General features: G+C 41.9%; 1 protein-coding gene across 3 annotated transcripts in view; it reads right to left on the reverse strand.

The window, feature by feature from the left end:
* The window catches only part of ANO8 (anoctamin 8), a 95,675-nt gene that overhangs the window by 70,751 nt on the left and 1,962 nt on the right, over nt 1-22,962 (reverse strand). The window contains exon 1 of one of the 3 annotated variants that reach the window (XM_075280416.1): nt 7,987-8,127. The exons of the other annotated variants lie outside the window; for them this stretch is intronic. Coding sequence (XP_075136517.1) covers nt 7,987-8,041 — 55 coding nt within the window. The 5' untranslated portion in view covers nt 8,042-8,127. Of the gene's footprint in view, nt 1-7,986; nt 8,128-22,962 lie in introns of those variants that run through there. 3 annotated transcript variants of the gene reach the window in all.

Below are 22,962 nucleotides of genomic sequence, written 5' to 3' on the forward strand. Positions count from 1 at the left end.
CCTCAGTGTCTACACACATTTGCATATTATCTGATCTGCTCCAGGTACTACTGACATGGGCAAACACCTTTAATCCAAATTGGCAATTTGTCAATTTTAAACAATGCCTGGAAAAGGAAAATCTAATTTTTTGCAAACAACGAGAGCTATGAAGGTAGCCATAAATCAACAGAGTTCTCCTCAAGCGGAGCTGAGGGGGATCATCGACGCCAACAACACATGCATTATATGGCATTGCAGCGAGCTGTTGAGATGCTGGAACAATTACAGGAACAGTTGCGAAAAATAACTTCAGTGCCAGGCCAGCTTGAGGGTTGCTGAAATGCCGGAGCATGCGGATCATCAATGCCAACAACATGCTCATTATATGGCGTTCCAGCGTGCTGCTGAGATGCTGGAACAATCCCGGGCACGGTGCAAGGAACAAGTTCAGTAGCAGGACAGCTTAAAAGCTGCCAAAACGCAGAAACTGGCAAACCATCGACGCCAGCAATTTGCTGAATATAGGCAGATCATCCTCTCCAACAACCTGCAGACGAAGTTGCGGGCAAAGACTAAGATATATATATATATATATATATATATATATATATATATATCCTATTAATATTATAAATGTGAAAGTTTGTGGGTTTGTGAGTTTGGATGTTTGTTCCTCAATCACGGAAAAACCGCTCCACCGATTTGGCTGAAATTTTCCACAAACATAGTTAATACACCCGATTGCGCAATAGGCTACTTTTTGTCACAATAGCGCACATACGTTTGTGCCAGGACCCCCACAAAACTCAAACTCACACCACCATCTCTGCAATCTCACACACTTTGGACCATAGCAAGCCACAAAATTCATATTGCCCTCTACAGCCTAGCCCCTAACCCCACACAATCTCATATACATATACTTTACCACTTTGCCCCTCACCTTAACGATACTCCAGGAGGCTCTCTTTAACGCTCCGGAGCAGCCATGTTTGCCGACCCCCACCGCTCTGACAATCCGCGACACCGCCCACCCATGTCAATACCCCTAGGCGGTCTAATAAATGCAAAAAAAAAAGTTTACAAAAAGTAAAAAAAATAAATAAAAAGGATTAAAAATTCAAATCACCCCCCTTTCCCTAGAACACATATAAAAGTAGTTAAACACTGTGAAACACATACACGTTAGGTATCCCCACGTCCGAAATCGCCCGCTCTACAAAGATATACAAATATTTTTCCTGTTCAGTAAACGCCGTAGTGGGAAAAATGGTCAAAAGTGCCAAACCGCCATTTTTTCACTGTTTTGATTCTGATAATAAATTGAATAAAAAGTGATCAAAGCAATAACATTTCCCGAAAATGGTAGAACTACAAAGTACACCCGGTCCCGCAAAAAAAGACGCCCTATACATCCCCGTACACACACGTATAAAAAAGTTACGGCTGTCAGAATATGGCGACTTTTCAAAAAATAATTTTTTAACACAGTTTGGGATTTTTTTAAGGGGTCAAAATGTAAATAAAACCATATAAATTTGGTATCGTAACGAAACACAGAATACAGGGGACATGTCATTTTGGTTGCACAGTGAATGCCGTAAAACCAAAGCCCGTAAGAAAGTTGCAGAACTGCATTTTTTCTTCAAATCCACCCCATTCAGAATTTTTTCCCTGCTTCCCAGTACATTATATAGAATAAATAATGGTGGCATCATGAAGAAAAATTTGTCCCAGGAAAAATTAAGACCTCATTTGGCTCTGGGAGCGGAGAAATAAAAAAGTTATGGGGTTTAGAAGGAGGGGAGTCAAAAACGAAAATCAAAAAATGCCATCGGCGGGAAAGGGTTAACTTCAAATACTTCTGTACCAAAGTCACTATGTAAAGTTTCTCACAACACCGTATATATAGCAGCTCAAATACAAGTTACCTTCAACACAAAAGTCTCACGTATTCTCTGAATTACAGAAACAACAAGATACAAAGTTACATTTCATATCCCATCCCTTATACACAGTACGAAAACCTTACCCACGCCTGTATATACCCACTCCTACAATCACCGCAGACGAAGTCGCGGGTAACAGCTAGTATATATATATATATATATATATACACTCACCGGCCACTTTATTAGGTACACTATGCTAGTAACGGGTTGGACCCCCTTTTGCCTTCAGAACTGCCTCAATTCTTCGTGGCATAGATTCAACAAGGTGCTGGAAGCATTCCTCAGAGATTTTGGTCCATATTGACATGATGGCATCACACAGTTGCCGCAGATTTGTCGGCTGCACATCCATGATGCGAATCTCCCGTTCCACCACATCTCAAAGATGCTCTATTGGATTGAGATCTGGTGACTGTGGAGGCCATTGGAGTACAGTGAACTCATTGTCATGTTCAAGAAACCAGTCTGAGATGATTCCAGCCTTATGACATGGCGCATTATCCTGCTGAAAGTAGCCATCAGATGTTGGGTACATTGTGGTCATAAAGGGATGGACATGGTCAGCAACAATACTCAGGTAGGCTTTGGCGTTGCAACGATGCTCAATTGGTACCAAGGGGCCCAAAGAGTGCCAAGAAAATATTCCCCACACCATGACACCACCACCACCAGCCTGAACCGTTGATACAAGGCAGGATGGATCCATGCTTTCATGTTGTTGACGCCAAATTCTGACCCTACCATCCGAATGTCACAGCAGAAATCGAGACTCATCAGACCAGGCAACGTTTTTCCAATCTTCAATTGTCCAATTTCGATGAGCTTGTGCAAATTGTAGCCTCAGTTTCCTGTTCTTAGCTGAAAGGAGTGGCACCCGGTGTGGTCTTCTGCTGCTGTAGCCCATCTGCCTCAAAGTTCGACGTACATGTGATTGGCTGATTAGAAATTAAGTGTTAACGAGCAGTCAGACAGGTGTACCTAATAAAGTGGCCGGTGAGTGTGTATATATATATATATATATATATATATATATATATATATATATATATATATATAATATATATATATATAATGTGTGTGTGTGTATGTAATAACTTGCATCAATAATGTTATTTCTAGATAATCTCTACTGTTACAGATCTAGGGTTCAGAAGGCTTGTGTTTTGACGACAAATAGTCATACGTCTGATGTTAGATGTAGAGACTTACTGTAAATATGTAGGATTTATACTGCCAACAGTATATGAAGCCATTAGAAAGGCTTTCTGACTGGAAATCTCTTAATCTCTTGCTGATGTGCTGGAATGAAGAATGAATTTCCAGGAAGACAACTCGGCAAAAACACATTGGGTCACATTTATTAAGCTACTTGTGCCTTTTTTGGCATAAATTGAACCGTTTTGGAGGCCTTTTTCTGCCCTGCACTTTATTCATGAAGAATTGAGAGAAGAGGTGACCTAAATGGAGATCCTTTTCAGGTTATATTTAGAACTAGCATCTAAAGGGGCAAAAAAGGGCCCAAATACACTTCAGTAAATGGATAGCGTAAAAGAGCCCGTCAGGTCAAAAAGCCAAAAAAAAAAGACAATTGTGAAACTTTTTAGCAAGTGTTGCCTTTTTGAACAAAAATGGCGCAAAGTGCACACGGCCTAAAAAGGCGCATCCAAAGAGATGTGTCTACATCATATATAAGCACCACAGTAAAACTAGCATCTGCCCACGTCTTCGTCTGCGGGTTATTCGTGTCCATGACCCGTCTATATTCAGTAAATTGCTCCCATCGATGGTGTGCCTGCTCCGGCGTTTCAGCAGCTTTCAAGCTGTCCTGCTGCTGAACTTGTTCCTCACACCGTGCCTGTGATTGTTCCGGCATCTCGGCAGCTCACTGTGACGTCATATAATGAGCTTGTTTGTTGGGGTTGATGATCTGCCTGCTCTGGCGTTTCGGCAGCTGTCAAGCTGGCCTGCTGCTGAACTCATTTCTCGTGTTGTGCCCGTGATTATTCCAGCAACTCATTGGGAAGCCATATAATGAGTCTAAAAAAAGGCACACCTGCAAAAAGTATGGTCAAAAAAAGGGGAAGATGACTAATCACCCTCAGTGATGATACCTTTGGGCCTTATTCACACGTCACTGTTTTAGTCACTGATTTGCATCAGTGACGTGCCTAAACCAGGAGCAAACGTCTCTCCTTTATACTTTTCATCCTTCTCCTCTCTGGCCAAACCAAGAGAATCCTGAACACAAGACACGGTCTATTAAAGGGCTATTCTCATCTGGTTTACCCTATTGTACAGTGAAGTGTATTAAAACCCTTAGAATAGGTGTAGGGAATATTTACAGTTCCCTACTATCCAGCTCCAGTAGTAGACTTTCTATATATATTCCTATATATGGTGTATAACCGCCATAAAATACCTACTATCATACATTAGTAAATCTTCCTGTGTATATACAGTGATATGAGCAGTACATACTGCAGTGTGGCAGCTGCGTGCAGGAATGCTGTTTGTACACCAAGTTCAGATCCTGGTATACCTGCCCAACCAGCTTAGCATCTTTGCATGCGGTGAATGGATCCAGATCCCTTCACATGATTGGACATCTTGGTTCGTGAGTCAGTTCTCTGTAGTGTGAATTGTTCCATTCATGCTGCTGGGAGGAGTCTGAGGAATGTGACTGCAGTACAATGTGTTTGCTATCCTTCTGACAAAGTCACACAGAACAGCACCAGGCTTAACCGCTGGTGTGCCACAGCAAAGGATTATTGTGTAAGAGCTGAAGTCTTCTACACAGTGCCAGGCAGCTGGCTCAATCCACCACATCTGCAAGTTGGACATTTGCTTCGTTGTGATCAATAATTGTTACTTTACCACAAAACCTTGGCATATTAAGACTTCCAAGGGGGATTACAAAAAAAAAATAAAAAATCATAAATCTGTCTTTAATAGAACATATTCAAGTTACTGTTCCTGCCGCAAAGGAAATTAGCAACAGTAACACGCTGCAGACATAGGTATTACAAGCCAACCGAGATGAATAAGCATCACAAATAAGTGCCAGATACTGGGCCAACAATAGCAATCCCCACTTTGTGTACTGGAGACACCTTAAAGGGCTTGTCTAGGAAGTACAGGTTTCTGCCAGGAGGCCGGGGAAAGTGAACCCCCCCCCCCCCCCAAAAAAAAAAAAAAAAAAGCAAAACAGAAAACAAACCATAGTTACCTGTGCCTGGCGCTCCGCTGTCCCCTGCTGTTGTCTGGCCATGCGGCACCTGAGGTCTTGTCCTGGAAGATGTCACTAGTAACGTATGTGAGTGAGTGACATCCCATGTCCTTTTCTGTGACTGCTGAGACCACCGATTGGCCTCAACTGTCACATGTAGCAAGGACTTCTGACAGATCAAGCCCCTGGTTGCTGGACCGGAGAGCGGTATGGGGCATGGGAGCAGCAGGGACAGGCAAGTAGATTTCACCTTCCCCAACCTCCTGGCAGAGATATGTAATTCCTGGACAACCCCTTTAAAGAAAGGCAGTAAATAGGTTATTAAACGTCATCCCGTTACCTTGTCGAGGAGATGCTACAACTTTCAAATTCCTATTCAGCTTTCATTTAAATCCCTTTTTGATTCATATGCAAGTGGAAAGGAGGCTCCAAATCTGTACAACAAGAGACCTATCTGGAAACAGAAAACCCCCTATACAAGGTACTGTGATTAGGTTTATAATATATTTACTAGGCCACCAGTGCACAAAATTTAATCCCACAATGAAGAAGCATGGTATTGTTTAAGAAGAATTAGTCACATGGAAAAGGTAATGCAAGCAGAATGGTATAGAGCAGGAGGAGCTGGACAGATTGATATAGGGGAGGATTAAAGGGGTTTTCTGGGTTAAAATATCATTGAAATGATAGATTATTAATATAAGACTGATGGGTGTCTAACACTCAGCACCCCCATTGATCATCCATTGTCAGCAGCTGATACACAGAGAATGGAGCAGGAAACAGACAGCTCTGTTCTTTGTATAGTGGCTGAACCAAGTGATTGCAGCTTAACTTCCATTCAAGTCAATGGAGGCTGATCTGCCATAACCTAGTCTGGGTAGTAGAACAGATAACAGAGCTGTCTGCTTCCTGCTCGATTTCCTGTGTATCAGCTGCTGAGAAAAGATCCGTCTATTAATGACCTATCCGTACCACAGTTATGCCATTTATTCATTCAGGCGCTGACTCAGTCTAGACTAAGTAGCCATGTGTTGGATCCTTGAGCTATCTCTACATAGACAGCCTCTCTTGTATGAGTGTATATCATTAAGTAGCAACAGCCATTGGTCTACTAATCTCAAAATGAGGAAATGGGGTTAAGTGCATAAATGAGAAGTTATAAGGACGTTTTTCTAATTATTTATCCATCTGTGCAGCTCCTTCTGCTCTATAATATGCTGCCTGTAAACTCAATGGCATTTCCCTGTAAAAGATTAAGCCTCAAGCCACACAGTGTTGTCTGAAAGTCCCAATGAATTTGTGGAATAACCTCAAGCACAAGCCTTCCTATAAATGATAAAACGTGCTAACGATCTTTGCACACATTATCCATAGCACAGGGATCCCAGTAGTAATACTCCCCTCTGCATAGATTTCTGTGTGTAAGGCTAAACATGGAGGTAGATTCTATACAGGGCAACAGCCTGAGTGAAGATGAGGAGGAGAGCAGCCTAAGGGCTAGTTCAGACGGGGATTGTGTGCACATTACGTCGCAGCTGCCGCGACGGGATGCCGATGCAGTGCATGGCATCCCGTCACGGCCTTCAGCTCCGGATTAGGCCCAAATGAATGGGCCTAGTCAGGAAGGTGCCATCGAGAGGATGAATCAGTCGTGGAATTCGCCTGAAGAAAGGGGAGCTTGTTTCTTTGTTCTGCTAGCGATCTACATGGACCTCTATTGTGAGGGGGCGGATTTTGAGGAGGATTCTGCACCAAAATCCGCTCCCTCTTGCCCCGTGTGAACTAGCCCTAAAACGGTTCTTCACCTGTTCTATTCATTTATGTAGAGTAGTTTTAGCATTGGGGGATCTGCTTTGAATATACTTGAAATAATGTTACACAGATAATGACTATCATTCTAATCGTAACGATACCCTTCACTTATTTTTATGTAGTTTTTGAAGCCTAAGCCAAGAGAAAATTGGATAATAGAGAAGCACTGTCTGTCCTTCATTGCAATTCACATGACCGATTTTTAATAGTCCATGTTAAAGGGGTTGTCCAGGCAAAAATGGTAGTGACACTGCAAGCGGAATTCTGAAAGAGACCCGCGAGAAGCTATCGGAGCAGAAAAACTGATGTGCGGGAGGACACTGGAGCATTGAGGACAGGTGAGTATACATTTTTATTTTATTCAATGCTCCCGGCTGATTTAAAAGTTGAAAGGGTTGCCCATTTTTTTCTGGACAATCCCTTTAACACACCCTCAAAAACAAGTCATGTTTTACTTTTGTGCATTTTCACAGATCCCCCAATTCACTCACAGGGACCGTGAAAACAGACGCCCCTTTAGAGCAAAACAGACGTGAAAAAAAATATATTTTTTCATGGCGGTTTTGCACAATGTCCATGTGAATCTAGGCTTAGTGTGCAGCTTCTCACAATTGTATAGAAGAATGCATGAAGAATCAGAACAAGAAATAGACAATATACGGGTAGTGACAATTTGTTCTGGATTATAGGTCACACCTCACTGACACTCCTTCCTAAACAGGCTGCACTGCAACCTACAGAGTTTACATCAGAGAGAATCAAATAAAATCTTACAGAGATACACGGTGCACATATAGCAGCTTCTACATATTATTAACTGTAGAATATTGCTGCATTTGACCGATATACCCAGGCCAATAACAGGAACACTTTCATCTCTAACCTTCATTTTTTGCTGCAATATTTTCGGTCAACTTTCCTCATGGTTTTATTATATTTTTTTTTTGCTTGTGGCCCTGTGCTGCTCATCATCATGCATACCCATCCCCTCCTCCAGAGCCCCTAACTCACCTTGGTTCCTCGGATTAAGGTCACACAAACTGCTGTTCTCCCCCCACTGCATCATGCAGGCCCAGCTCTGACAGAAATCTGCCACACACAGATTACCAATCTCCCTCGTTCCCAACAAAAATTACACATCTAAACTCATATCCTACTAGGTCATAAATTAGGTCAGTGTCGTCTGAAGCTAATAATCCAGAAAAAAGAAGTGTAGTATAATGTAATGCACTAGTAGCATATGCAAATACATATCTACAATCTCCCCTGGCGTAACCTCATCACATTGTATCACATATATTTGTATCCTAAGGCCTATTCCAGTGTTATGTCACCTTGCAAAAACATAAAGGAGTCATCAATATATAAAAGACTTTTTTGTTTATGTCTAAAGAACGGTGTGGTATATACTGATCAGCCGTAACCAGCCCAATATTGTGATGACTGCATCAATGAGCCTTGTGTACCCATGACCCTACCTCTGTTTCTGGGCTTTCTTGGACTTCTTTGGGTAGTTGGCAACTACTACATACTGGGAGCATCCCACAAGATCCGCCATGCTTGTAAAAGGGGCTTTCCAGGCTAACAATTATGAGCCCTATCCTAAAGTCACTAATATCAGATGGATGGGGGTCTGACACCATGCACCCCTACCACTTAGCCAATCTTAGCAGCTGGTACACAAAGAAAGGGACAGATAGCAGATTGCTCTATTCCCTGTGTATCAGTGTGTCACCCCCCCTTGTGCACCCCACTCCATGACAGGTGCCACTGAATCAAGATAATCAGTGCTAATTACTTTATGGCTAATTAGTATGTAGAAAGGAAGATCAATAGACTAAAGGTGCTACCAATTGGTGTACAAGCAGCAAAACATCACCCGTCATCACAGTATCATCAATCCAGAGCATGCTGTATGTCCTACTGCAAACAAACATCCTCAAGACACAATATAGATGTGCTATAAAAGGCCTGCTTGCCTCTACACACCCCACAGCTCTTCTGAAAAACAACGGACAGACTGTGGGGGACATTTATCTAGTCTCTTGTGCCTAATGGTTTTTACAGACTTGTTAGGCTGGATTCACATTTGTTTTGTGGAGTCTCCGTTGCAGACTCCATAACAGAGACTGACGAAATTCGATGGATCCAAAAGACAGAGCTGGCACTAATGTGAACATTGCTTTTTTGTTGGTAAAATTGAGCGCTGTTTATCTGGAGATTTCAGGACAGATGTCAAACAGATGCATCTAATTTATGAACAATTGTGCAACATTTGATAAATATGGTGCAAATTACACAGTTCCAGAATAACTGACTTTAAAAATTCCCCTAATGTTAAATTCCCCTCCCTACAATGGGTTTATAAAATTTCAGACATTGGGGCACATTTATTAAAGGGGTTTTCCAGCGAAAAAAAAATGAATTTTCAAAAAAAGGTCTGTTAGTGTTATTATTAAGTTAATCGTGAGCCCAAATAGCTGTAGTAGTGTTTTGAGAGATTTCTAGATTCTCTGGGAGCTCCTGGCATTCTCTGCATTTGTTTACCTTGCCATCTCTTCCTGTGCCCTGCCTTTCCTACATCTCCCATGATTCCTTGGTCTGCAGTTTCTCACTCACACCCTTTTCCCTGTTTCTCTAGCTATCCCACCATTATACCCTCAGCAGCCATTATTAGACTCCTAGTTCTCACTTTATAACCTCCTTCTTTGGATGTAATATTGTAATCACGTCCAACAATAAATTCTTGATGCTTTTTTTTGGCATTTGGTAAAAATCTATTTATCTATGAACACATGCATACATGAACAGTATAATGCTTCCTAGTGGCCCCCGCACAGTATAATATGCTCCACAGTGGCCCCTGCACAGTATAATGCTCAACAGTGGCCCCCACACAGTATAATATGGTCCACATTGGCCCCCGCACAGTAGAATATGTTCCACAGTTGTCCCCACGCAGTATAATATGGATTGCACATATACAGTCCATATTATATGGCGCTACATGACAGCAGGATTCCCTGCCACCCACTCTATGGAGGTTCTGGCTGGCACCTCCTTGTTTTGACATGTACCAGCTGGGATCTCCTCTTTGAACTGGCCCCAGCCCCATTACGCTTACCTTTGCTTCCATTCAGCTTCAGACTCAGGGTGTCATTAACAGCCTGTGTGCCCAGACGACATTACATGTGCTAGCCACCCACTGTATTGCGCATGTACGGGTGGGAGGAACACACAAAAAAGAGACGACCTTCCAGCAATGAAGTCCCAGGATCCGGATATTCCGAGGAGAAATAGTAAGTATAATGGGGCAAGGTGACAGGCTTCTTTCCACTGAGGTCCCGGAAAAGCAAAAAATTGAATATATGTAGGTCACATGACCCACATACCATAATTTCCGACGTATAAGACGACTGGGCGTATAAGACGACCCCCAACTTTCCAGTTAAAATATAGAGTATATATAGAATATATACTCACCGTATAAGACTACCCCTCTTCTGTGGGGTACCTCTTTTTAATGCATACTTACCCCTTGGCATACTCTTTAATGCTTTTTTATTTGCTTTCCAGTCCCGAATAGAGATGAACGAATAGTACTCGAAACTATATTTTCGAATACCTCGCTGCCAGAGGTATGAATGGAAGCGGCCGAACACCAAGGGGTTAAGCGCCGGCATCAGCCGCTTCCCTTCATTCCTATGGAGCGAGGTATTCGCTTTTATATGTATTCTAGGGAAAGGAGGAATGTATAGTATAAGCCTAGTTTTTCAGCATAGTTTTTGTGCTGAAAAAAAAAAAAAAAATATATATATATATATATATATATTTTTTTTTTTTTTTTTTGGGGGGGGGGGGGGGTGTCTATGACCAGCCGCAATAGTAATGTACTGTGATACACATACACATTAGTTATCCCTGTTTCTGAAAGTGCCCAGTCTACTGAATATAGGGGATCTGCAGTGCTCCTGTTCTGTCGGGAAGCGGCACACTAATAGGAGCACTGCAGATACTCAATATTCAGCCAGGCTGAATTCCAAGTGGGGGAAAAAACCCCAGTCCTCAAGCTCAAAGAAGGGGCAGACAGACAACCAAAACACCCCCTCCCCTTTCCCAGCACCTACTGCACCCAAAACTCCGACCATTTTAATTTTTGAAATTTCCAGTAGCTGCTGCATTTCCCTCCCTCGGCTTATACTCGAGTCAATAAGTTTTCCCAGTTTTTTGTGGTAAAATTAGGGGCCTTGGCTTATATTCGGTTTGCATATACTCGAGTATATACGGTAATTTAGAACTTTTCTTTATTTTTAATATATTTTTTTAAAACTTTTTTTTAAATTATTTTTATTAGCCCCCACCTAGGGGGCTTGAACCGGCAATCATTTGATTGCAAGTCCCCATAGACAGCAACACAAGTGCAGCAGAGAGGTCTCCATTAGCTTTACATACCCGGCGGATGCTGTGGAGGCTGGGGCTGCAGCAACGCTCCACTCCTGCCACTGCAGGAAGCCAGCGGAGACAGGAAGGTTGCAATCCTGCTCCTCCACCTTATACCCGGCGTATAAAACGACCCTCAACTGTTCAGAAAAGTTTTGGGGGTTAAAAAGTCATCTTATACGCCGGAAAATCCGGTATGTTACAGTAAAATTAAGAGTTTGTAATAAATGTTATTTAGAAAGTTGGAGGGGTTGCATGGTGGTCTTATGTTTAAAATGTTTTTCCTGGACAACCCCTTTAAGCTACTTACGCCTTCCTTCGACATTGTGCCTTTTTGTTGTCTTTTTAATGGCTTTTTTAAAAATAAAAAAAAAGGAGCAATTGCACCTTTTTGAACAAAGTGTACTAGCTTATAAAGGTGCACCTAAACTAAAACATGTGCGTGCACATTTACTAACAACGGTCGCTTACATCATAAATGGGTACCAGAGTAAAACTAGTCTATAAAAAAAAGGCGAACTGGTGAAAAATTATGGCCAAAAATGGACATGATAAATAACCCCCTATGGCTAAATAACCATAGCTCGCAGTAACTGAGGACTACTCTGCAGAGCTTTGTTGCTGTAATGTTATTCCCTGGCTGTAAACACGATGAATACGTGCAGAGGAGGAGGAGGCCGCAGCTACAGACAGTTGGATCTGTAAGAGTCGTGAGGAGTAAGGACACCAATTTAGAGGTACTATGGTTTAATCAGGAATCCAGAACCACTTTGATCTGTCCTAGTATTTCATATGTCAAGAGGTTGCTCTTGAGACAATAGTTGCTTGCAGATGCTAAGAATACTTAATAAGAGTAAGGAACCCCATGAGACCATGTCTCCAGAGTATGACTAGGCACTGTTTCCGTACTCTCATAATGGACAAAGGCTCAATACAATTGCTGTGCAAGGACAGAGGAGTACATTAAAGCAGTAATAAACCACACAGAAACCAGAAAGACAGAATACTTAGCCTACATTCACACGGCTGGGATATAACGTTTTGCACTCGATCGGACACCCGTTTTCTAAGATTCCTCACAGTTTTGATTTTGTTGAGAGATCCGTGAAAACAGGTAAAAATAGATATGACCCATTTTTTGATGGTCCATTAAAGCAGACCATCAAAAAATTAGTCACATGAATAGCCCCGTTCACTTGAATGGATTTTAATGTAGCTGTGTGACAGCCGGTAAAAAAACCAAAACACATTAGATTTTCACTATCAATGGGATAGCAAAATTTACAAGTGTAATTTTACTCTACAAAATAAGCTAGCGTTTACTCAGTGTGAATGCACCCTTAGATTGTATTGTTTTATGTTGTATGTCCTACTAACAGCACTATCAGTAATCAGCTTTACGCATATACCCAGTTACCAAAAATCACAGAAGTGTTGGATCCAGCTACATCAGTGGATCCCAATGACTACAATGGGATCTGTCAGCAAAGCATTTTACAAAACAAAACAGCATGGCACACTATGTACCGATTTAGACCAAATCTAACAGAGCCTCCAAAGCAAATGTGAGCACAGCCTTCATAACATACAAATTCAGCACGAAGCCATGGAGTCTAAGATCACATCACAAAAATAGCTCTGAAGATGTACCTGCAAGACACGTTATATGCGCACACAGCATACCCCAGACCAGAGATTACATATCTTTTCTGCAATTCCAAAGCTGACCATGTAAAGGAAAGTTTTCAATTCTGAAGACCAACATATTTCTGGGAAAGAAGGTATGTGGCATGTTGGGTTATTTCTGCAGTTTGAAAATGATCAAATACATATATAAATCCTAAAGCTAAGTAAAGACGCAGGTCCATCACATTCAACCTACAGTGTTGACCCAGAGGAAGATAAAACCGATTTAACAAAAGTAAAATGAAAGCCTGCAAATTTGTTCCTGTTATGGTGGCAGAATATGCTGTCAATCTAGCTCCTCAGATGCCAGAATGATGTCCCCCAACATCTAAATGGGCATTTCCCTTGCCACTTTTCAATCTCCAATTGGCTGCTATGACACCCAGCAGGTTTTGTCTTTTGCCAGACCAGAGAACAAGATAAGAAATCAATGTAGGCGGAGAAGAGTATATCAACTTACCAAAAGTGGTGCATGGTGCAATATAAGCAAAAGAAGTTGTGTGGGGCCATATTGTGTTAGCCAGGATTAAATAAGCCAGCTGAGGGTATGAGCAATGGTGTAATCGCATTGCAACGCTGTCATACAGCATCCTCTTGGTCCGGGCCGCTCTAACCATAGGGCCAACAGTACAGGGCAATCCTGAAAGAAAACCCATTGGAGGCTGCAAAAGACTTGAGACTGGGAAGGAGATTCACCTTCCAGCAAGACATTGACCCTAGACATACAGCCAGAGCTACAGTGGAATGGTTTACATTAAAGAATATTCATGTGTTAGAATGGCCCAAAGTCCAGACCTAAATCCCATTGAGCATCTGTGGCAAGACATGAAAATTGCAGTTCACAGGAGCTCTCCATCCAATCTGGCTGAGCTTGAGTTATTTTGCAGAGAAGAATGGGCATAAACATGTCTCTAGATGCGCAAAGCTGGTAGATATACCCCAAAATACTTACAGCTGTAACTGCAGTGAAAGGTGGCTCTACTAAGTATTGATATAAGGGGACTGAATACTTCTACATATCACACTTTTCAGATTTTATTTAATGTTATGAAAACCATGTATCATTTTCCTTCTACTTCACATTTATCTGCTACTTTATGTTGATCTAAAACTGAAAATCTCAAAATATAATAAGTTTGTGGTTGTAAGGTGACAAAATGTGGAAACTTTCAAGCGGTATGAATACTTTGCAAGCCACTTTATATAGGTGTATATACAGTATAATGGTATAATGACTGTCAGTGTTTAGACAAGCCAATGGTCCATAAGGCTACTGGGAACAGATCCTTACTAGAGATGAGCAAGTACTGTTTGGATCAGCCGATCTGAACAGCACGCTCGCATAGAAATGAATGGACGTAGCCGTCACGTGGGGGGTTAAGCGGCCGGCCGCCGTCAAAGCGGAAGTACCAGGTGCATCCATTCATTTCTATGGAGCGCGCTGTTCGGATCGGCTGATCCGAACAGTACTCGCTCATCTCTAATCCTTACGCTGACATGTGACTCACAGAACTATATGTAGCTTTCTAAGTTCGCCCTATAAAAAATTCTGCAAAAACGTTGAAAAACTACTTGGGCATAATGAAATTGGTTTTATATAACAGTGATTCTGCTTTATACATTACATACAGTTGAGCCATCAAGAGTATGCAGCCCATAAGGAAACTTACTTGACATATCATATATCAGCAGCTGTATTAGAAGATGGATACAGAACTACTCAACTTGTCAGTGCTGAGTGCCTTGGACACACAGGAGATAAAACTGATGATAAAAGTCTGCCATATTCTACCTTGCATTCAAAGCTTCAATCAATCCTGTTTTCTACGATAATCTGAAAGCCTGATGTTATATATGAGTATATATAACATCAGGCTTTTTTTTTTTTTCAAATAGAAAAAACTGCTGTGGGAGAAACTGCCAGCGTTTCTCCCACCACGACGGTTTTAGAAATGTGTGGATGGGGTTCACCATTTTGCATTGACCGTAAAACGCAGGGTTACTTGCCACAAAAGACAGCACTTACACCATGTGGGGCCCCCGGCCTAAGGCTAGTTGCATACGACTGTGTGCTCGCCGCTGACGGCGATTGATGTCATCCGTGTGCCACCCGTGTAATGATGTTCATGTGCCGACAAAATTGAATGGTCAGTGTGCTTACCAGGAATAACCAAGCTAGCACACTGAACTACACCACGGTTGTCTGCAAGGGGCCTAAAGATGAGATCCAGGACCATGCAGATAGCTTTTATAGATCCTGCGATATTGTCTTTAGTAACAAGGACATTTTACATACATCTTTGGCTACTAAAGTACGACCCTCTCAGGATGTATGATATACAGTACATCCATGGCAGGGAAAGTGGGTTTTTTATTTACATTTTTATAAGCATTCTGAACTGTTTTGTTTTTTTTGGTTTTATTTTTTTCTTAATGAAAAAAACGCAAAAACAAATATTTTCTGGAGAATCCCTTTAACCCCTTCCTGACATCAGCAGAGACGTGGTGCTAAATCCCTCAGTCAGTGCCCGCATAAAGGTCGCTCATGCTTCGGGTAACGCTGAGCGAGCCACCATTTTGTTGGGAGTCGCCAGCACCCACAGTGTGATCCAGGGCCGGCACCCCATTGTCATGACACCCGTGAGCCTATTGAAGGCTTCCAGGCTTGTCTGGCATTAGTTTCTATAACAGGCTGAATAAAGATATTTTGCAATACATTACCATTGTAATGCATTGCATTAGTGATCAGACCCCTGATCATTGCATTCTAATAAATGCAATTGCAAAAAATATGAAAAGAATTAAAAGTTCAAATCACCCCCTTTTCCCTAGAATACATATAAAGGTTAAAAATTACTGTGAAACACAAACACATTAGGTATCCCTGTGTCTGAAATAATGCTTGGTCTAAAAACTTCTAAAAATATTTTTCCCATACGGTGAACTTCGTAGCAGGAAAAAAAAACCCTGAACACCGTAAAAACAATGCCTGTAAGAAAGTCGCACAAATAAACTTTTTGTTCAATTCCACCCCATTCAGAATTTTTTTTTCCAGTTTCCCATTACATTGTAAAGGATAATAAATGGTACAATTATGAAGAACAATTTGTCCTACAACATTAAGTGCTCATATGGCTCTGTGAACGGAAAAATAACAAAGTTATGGGGTTTGGAAGTCAAAGACGGGAAATACAAACAATCCTCTGGCGAGAAAGGGTTAAAGAGAAGGACTGTCTGATCTAAGACCACAGGGGTTATATATCGAAAGTGTTCCTTCTACAACTTGTTCATGCCCTTAGGAATGCTGACACATATGGTTTCTAATGTCACTAAATACTTTGGTGCAGAACTGTTCAACCCATTGGTCCATGTATCTGATATAAGTAAAAATTGATGTAATACATTGATCGATATAATGTCAAAACCCAGCATATATTCAAAAATACTGACTTCATTTCTGCCGACAAAAGGCTGGTGCGTAAAATTATAATGTATCTTATGTCTTATATGAATATATAGATCTGTTAAATTAACCTCCTTCCTTTTTTATATGGATCTGAAAAAACTATGAGAAAAAAACTGACATTCTCAAGGGCAAAGAATTGGACAATATGCAATAAAATACATTCTGAAGACATGAAGTACTGTAATAGGAAAGCCTAAAAAAAAAAAAAAAAAAACAGAAAACCCCCCCAAACATGCAGATAAAGATTTGCTCTAACTAACCAAGAGACAGAATCCTAGCAGTAAAATTACATCCAAGCACTTCAAAGCAGAACGTGCATATATCCTAAAGCACAAGCTGGCATTTATTCCACATCAAAAACCATTCAATGTATTTAAACCTGGGATTACAAATGCCCGACAATTAATTCCCTGTGATTACTAAAGCACATACACGTCTCTTATATGTTCTTGTCACACAATGCTAATAAAACCATCCTAGTAAAAGAGGGAGTAATGCCGCCAAGCTTCCTGCAACTCTACTCCACATGCACTTACAGAGGACCTGTCACTAAATCCCAAAACCCCAGTGACCTCTCTCATCTGAGGCGTGCTGTCACCCTGAACATTTCTTTATCCAAATTCATTCTGAGGTTCAAATGATATAAACCCCATTAGTGTTTGAGTAAATTAGGATCTACTAGGCAAGTGGGCAGTGACACTGTGATGTATCTTGGGGTGGATTCTCAGAAGCAACTTTTCCTCGCATTCTTGACTTGGTGAGTATTGTTTTACATTTCTTTTAGCCCAATCTGTCTGAGGCCCGGTTCACATCAGTGTTTCCTTTCGGGGAGTTGCTTGGGGACCTACAGAATGGAAACCAATATGAATTCAAAAGGGGTTACCTGGGAAACCTGTGGAAACCGTGTGGTTTCTACACGAAAAATGTCGAGAGAAAAGTATTGCAAGCAGCACTTTTCTCTCCGCATGTTTCGTCTGGACAACGAGTGTAATCCATCCGGACCCCTGAAGGTAACTGCTTTTTAATACGTATAGGTTTCTGTTCAGGGGGTTCCTAAGCAGACTCCCTGAACTGAAACTCGAACCTTGATGTGAACTGGGCCTGAATGGGACCATCAACCCTGCCGCTATGGCTGCTTCACTTCAGCTATCTCAAAGTGAGAAGAAGGTGCTGCATCTTCAGGCTAAGGCCTCACTGGATGTCCCGCAACAATAAAGCGCTGAGGGAAAAATTGTGGCGGCAACGCATCGCAGTTCTTTCCGCAGCGCTTTTAACAGAAAGTTTGCGGATTTTCTCTCTGAAGACTTTCTGTTACAGTTATACCTATGGGGAAACCACTGGCGTTTCTGTAGGTATAATTGACATGCTGTGATTTCCAAAACCGCGCCAGTTTAGGAAATTGCGGTGTGTCCACACGGCAATTTCTATCGCAAAGTGGGCATGGGATTCACTAGAATCCCATCCACTTTGCCCGTACTGTAAAACATTGCGATTGTTTCCGCCACAGGCAAATCACGCCATTTCCGCAGTGTTTTTTGGCAGCGATTCACTGAGTGGGGCCTTAGCCTTAAGCCCAAAAGGGCATTATGACAGCTCTCTTTAAAAAATGTTAAAGGAAGAACTAGAAGTGGCAAACTATATAAGGGTGGTATCAGACAATGTACCTGGATGTGGCTATATAGACAATACAATGAGTAAAAAAAAAAAAATTAGAAGTGGCTTCAACAAGTATGGGAAATATATTGGAAGTTGTTAAACTTCTCCCTTCTTCTACATTCACTCCTGGCTTTGTCTCAAAAAAAAAAAAAAAAAAAAAAAATTTGCAACAAAAAAGGCCTCCATTGCGAGAACACACCAAGAAAAAAAACAAACTTTGTTTTACAGTATCTGCAAAGTCAATGAGATTCTGGTCAATCTCATCCATGCATTGCGGAAAAGCTGTGTTTTCAAAAATGCAGCATGTCAATTTTACCTGCGGAAATGCTTGCATTTTCTCTACAAACTACAAAAACAAAATGAAAAACACTGCGGAAAAAAACATGACGCATTTCCACTGCATTTTTGGCCGTATACCACAACATGGGCCTTAGCGTAAATCTAGCTTTTTAAGACTGTCTAGTCTAAGTTCATACCACCTTTCATTTGGCTTTGACACAGAATTTTTTTGGAGCATCTTGGCACCCCCACAGTTGGAAATATTTTAGCCCAAACTAGATGTGTCAAGTTGTGCCAAATATGTGCCACATTTGTCAGTCACTAGTCATTACCACAACAGGTAAACCTGGGCCACTGTTGCAACGTAAGCCTTGTCCTTTCGATGCTAATTGAGGCAGGGAAATAAAGGTGGTGTTGAAGACGTAATAAATGTGGTGAAGAGCATGTGGCACTTTGTGCTATTAAAAAGAGAAAAATAGGTGAAAAACAAATCTCCTTTTTTTACATTTTACATCCTGGATATTAAACAAAAATACATAAATAAAATGATATGAAAATAAAGCCCAGTGCATCACCAAAAATAGATGCAAAACAACTAAAACACATTACGGCCTTCTAAACCACATGTACTAAGAATGCCTGGTCTTGAGCTGTAAAGCTGCGACCCTGTCCTGTTCCGTCATGTCTTTTTCCCAATAACCTGTGTCCACTTCCTGGGCGCACAAGTCTACAACAAATAATAAAAGATGTGTAGGGTGTATACACCAGTTTTCTGTTGCAAATTATTTCGAAATTCTGGCACATTTTCATTAGTAAGTCTGCCCATTAGTGTCAGGCTGAGGCCCCACGTTGCTGAAATGCAGCTTCTTTTGCTGCAGATTTTCGTGCGGTTTTTTGAGCCAAAACCAGGAGTGGACAGAGCAGAAGGGAGAAGTATAAGAACTTCTTGTATATTTCCCATTCCTTGTGTAGCCATTCTTGGCTTTGGCTCAAAAAACCACAGCAAAATCTGCAAAAAAAGAAGCTGCGTTTCCGCAATGTGGGGCCTTAGCCTAAGGCTCTGTTCCCATGGAATAACGCGTCGCGCCTTCAGACACATATACACGTGTCAGACTGTGAGCACTCAAAACAGATCCCATTCACTTCAATGTTTGTCGACTTGTGGGCGCTACTCATTGAAATCAATGGGTTAAAAAGCCTCCCATTTATTTCAATGTGTAGCGCCCGTAAGCCGGCACACATTGAAGTGAATGGGATCTGTTTTGCACGCTCACACTCTGACATGTGTATATGTGTCTGAATGCGCGGCGTGTTACTCCGTGGGAACGGAGCCTAAAGGGGTTTTATGGGATTAGAAAAATATGGCTGTTTTTTTTTTTTTTCAGGAAACTGTGCCACAGGGATTTTAACTGATATTTGGAAAGCTTTATGCCATGTTCAGATGTGGCAGAATTGGTACACAGCAGAGGCAACGTCCAAATGGTCAGTACTTCTTAATGTTTTGGTTTTTTTCAACCTCTTCCCCTTCCAACCCCTTTATTTAAAATTCTATCATAAAAAAGAACACGAGGAAAAAAAAATTAGAATTAGCAACCAACAGATGCCGAAAAATGGCTACTTAAATGACTGAAAGTCATGCGTACACATCCTAGACTATAAAGTTTATGGAATGAACTTTACCCAAGAGCTGAATTGTCAAAGGTAAATTGGCCAACCCATACTCTCAATCCATGTCACATACACGTACTAAGTCTTTGTTCACATTTGTGTTGACGTCGATCCTATTCAAAATGCTTGACAAAATACTGCACCGTGGTATGCTGTTTTGTTATGGAAGCCTGGCAGACCACAATATAGTCAATGGTGTCATGTATATCATGCGATAGTTGTGGCACTGCTGTTATTTTCGCTTTTTTACTCCCGTGACACAGCAAAGCAATGGATATAGCAATGATGTTAACTTAGGGCTAGTTCACACGGGGTTACACGTGAACACATTCCGTCGCGGCTGCTGCAACAGGGTGCCGATGCAGTGCACCAGCATCCCGTCAAGGTTTTCCGCTCCAGATTAGGCCCAAATGAATGGGCCTAGTCCGGAGGGTGGTTTCGCAAAGTGGACGTCTGCGGCTGAATCAGCCGCAGAATTCACCTGAAGAAAGGGCAGCTCGCTTCTTTTTTCCGCAATCGGGAGGCGGTTTTTTGAGGAGGATTTTGACGCGGATTCCGCGTCAAAATCCTGACTATTTTGCCCCGTGTGAACTAGCCCTATGATATATGGTAGAAATAGATAGAAGATTGACAGCAGTCTATCTAGTCTGCCCTTATATTATTTCCTTTTTACAGCCGGGGGCCCCACTTGGCGTAGACACTGCAATTTCCCCATGGGAAAAAATCACAGCGTTTTACAGTCACAGCAAAGTGGAACGGATTCTATTGATTCCCATGCCCAATTTGCAGTAAAAACCGGAGTGCGGTTAGGACACAGATATGCTTATCCAAGCCATGTTTAAAGGGGTGCTCCATTTTGTTTTATTAAATACATAGGCTTAAAATAAAGACTATGGTTCAGATTTTTGAAGATTGGAGTTTTTAACGCCATTCTTCATAACCCCTAAGTCAGGAGAGAGTGCGCATCACTTATGACTAGGCACACTCTAGGCCGGGCTGTGCTCCTGTAGCGGGAATCTATACCAGTTCATAACTGAATCTACCTCATTTTGGGTGTAAAAGATGATAAATCTGATGATCCCGAAAATCTATGTCAGCTCAATGGCGGTGTAAATTTCACTGCAGGTGCAGTATGTGCAGCTACATCTGAGCAGGGTTTTCTGCTGGAACACGTGAATGGGCCTAGAGCTGGGTACAGTTGTGTTGCGTTTTTCAATTACAACATCTCGAGGCTGAGTCTACACCATGCTTTATCAATGAAGAGCTGCATGCAGTTTTTAATTACAGTAATAAGTAGCAAATGTTACTATACAAGTGAAATGCATAGTATCCGCCATTAGCTCATAGTGGGCACAGATATCACATGCTTCTGTTTAGTTTTGGGTCATTTGCTGCCCTTGCTTAAGCCGTTTTTAATCCATGTGAAAAAAAAGGTCCAATCTATTTTTACTATACTTTACAATGGCTTGGGGTCTGTGAAAGACTGACTCCACCCAGATGACATCTATGACCGTTTCCCGATTTTCTGCGATCCATAGCTGACTTACACATTATTACTATGCCATTAGTGGCTATTATCATACAAGTGAAATACATGTGACACACAATCTACATGTGACACACAATCTACCAGGATTAAGCTACAGCCACATCTAGACCCGGGGACTTGTACTTCAGTGTATTTGGGGGGTGTACCTGGATATGGTTATAACTGCACTCAGTTCTGAGGTCACAGGTCATTTACCTTATAAGTGACATATTGAAATCCAGCCAGAAATCTGCACCGGTCATTTTCCTTCCACAAACACTGTCCGGCAGGGGGTGCATAGTTATGAGGTGGAACACCCTCTGCCGGCTGCAGAGTTATGAAGACTGCTGTTAGACGCTAGTCTTAGTACATGTGCCCCTATGCACCTGAATGTAGTTATGATGGAACTGTGTAATACGCGGTCACGTATGTGGGCCCAAAGAAATGAATGGGTCAGTGTACTATCTGGGAAAAACCCAGATGGCAAACTAAACTAACACATGGCTGTGTGCAAAGGGTCTTAGGATAGGTTATCATAACGTCTGACAATCAAAAACCTTGCAAATCTTAAATTTGGGGATAGTGCAGCTCCCGGTAATGTTTACATGCTGCTGACTCATCGTGCGATTCCTAGCTGGGGGTTTTGGTGCTGTAGCGACTGATATGTGTGGTGCACACTGTACAACTCTTGCCCGGGCTGCAAAACTCAGGACAGGCCCTATTTTGTACCTGGGCTTGCGCTGCTCCTATTCATTGAATGAATGGCGCCACGGAAGCCCGGGCGGTGCATGGGCAGCACACAGATGACATCCGTGTTCCACCCATCTGACCCGTGGCCTGGATACAGTAGTGTGCAAGGGGCCTAAGGATGAGTCATCAGTATTAGACACTGGATAACCCCTTTAAGGCCGTGTTTACATAGCACTTCTTTCTGAAGAACTACAGACAGTTTTTAATTACTGTAATGGGTAGCAAATGTTACTGTACAGGTGAGATGCATAGTGGCCGCCATTATACTGCTGTCCGCTCATAGTGGGCATGTGATATCCAGGTAAACACAGACACACATGATCCGGCTTTAGTTTTGGGTCATGTGCTGCCCTTGGTTACGTCGTATTTCACCCATATGATAAATGGATCTATTTATTTTCCTATACTTCACAATGGCTCGGGCTATGTGAAGGACTGACTACACCCACATGACATCCGCGTCCTCCTGATTTTCTGAGATCCATAGAGTAGAATGGAGCGTCATGGTCCGCAC

The sequence above is a fragment of the Leptodactylus fuscus genome, chromosome 1, assembly GCF_031893055.1.
Source record: "Leptodactylus fuscus isolate aLepFus1 chromosome 1, aLepFus1.hap2, whole genome shotgun sequence".
Taxonomy (NCBI): Eukaryota; Metazoa; Chordata; class Amphibia; order Anura; family Leptodactylidae; genus Leptodactylus; species Leptodactylus fuscus.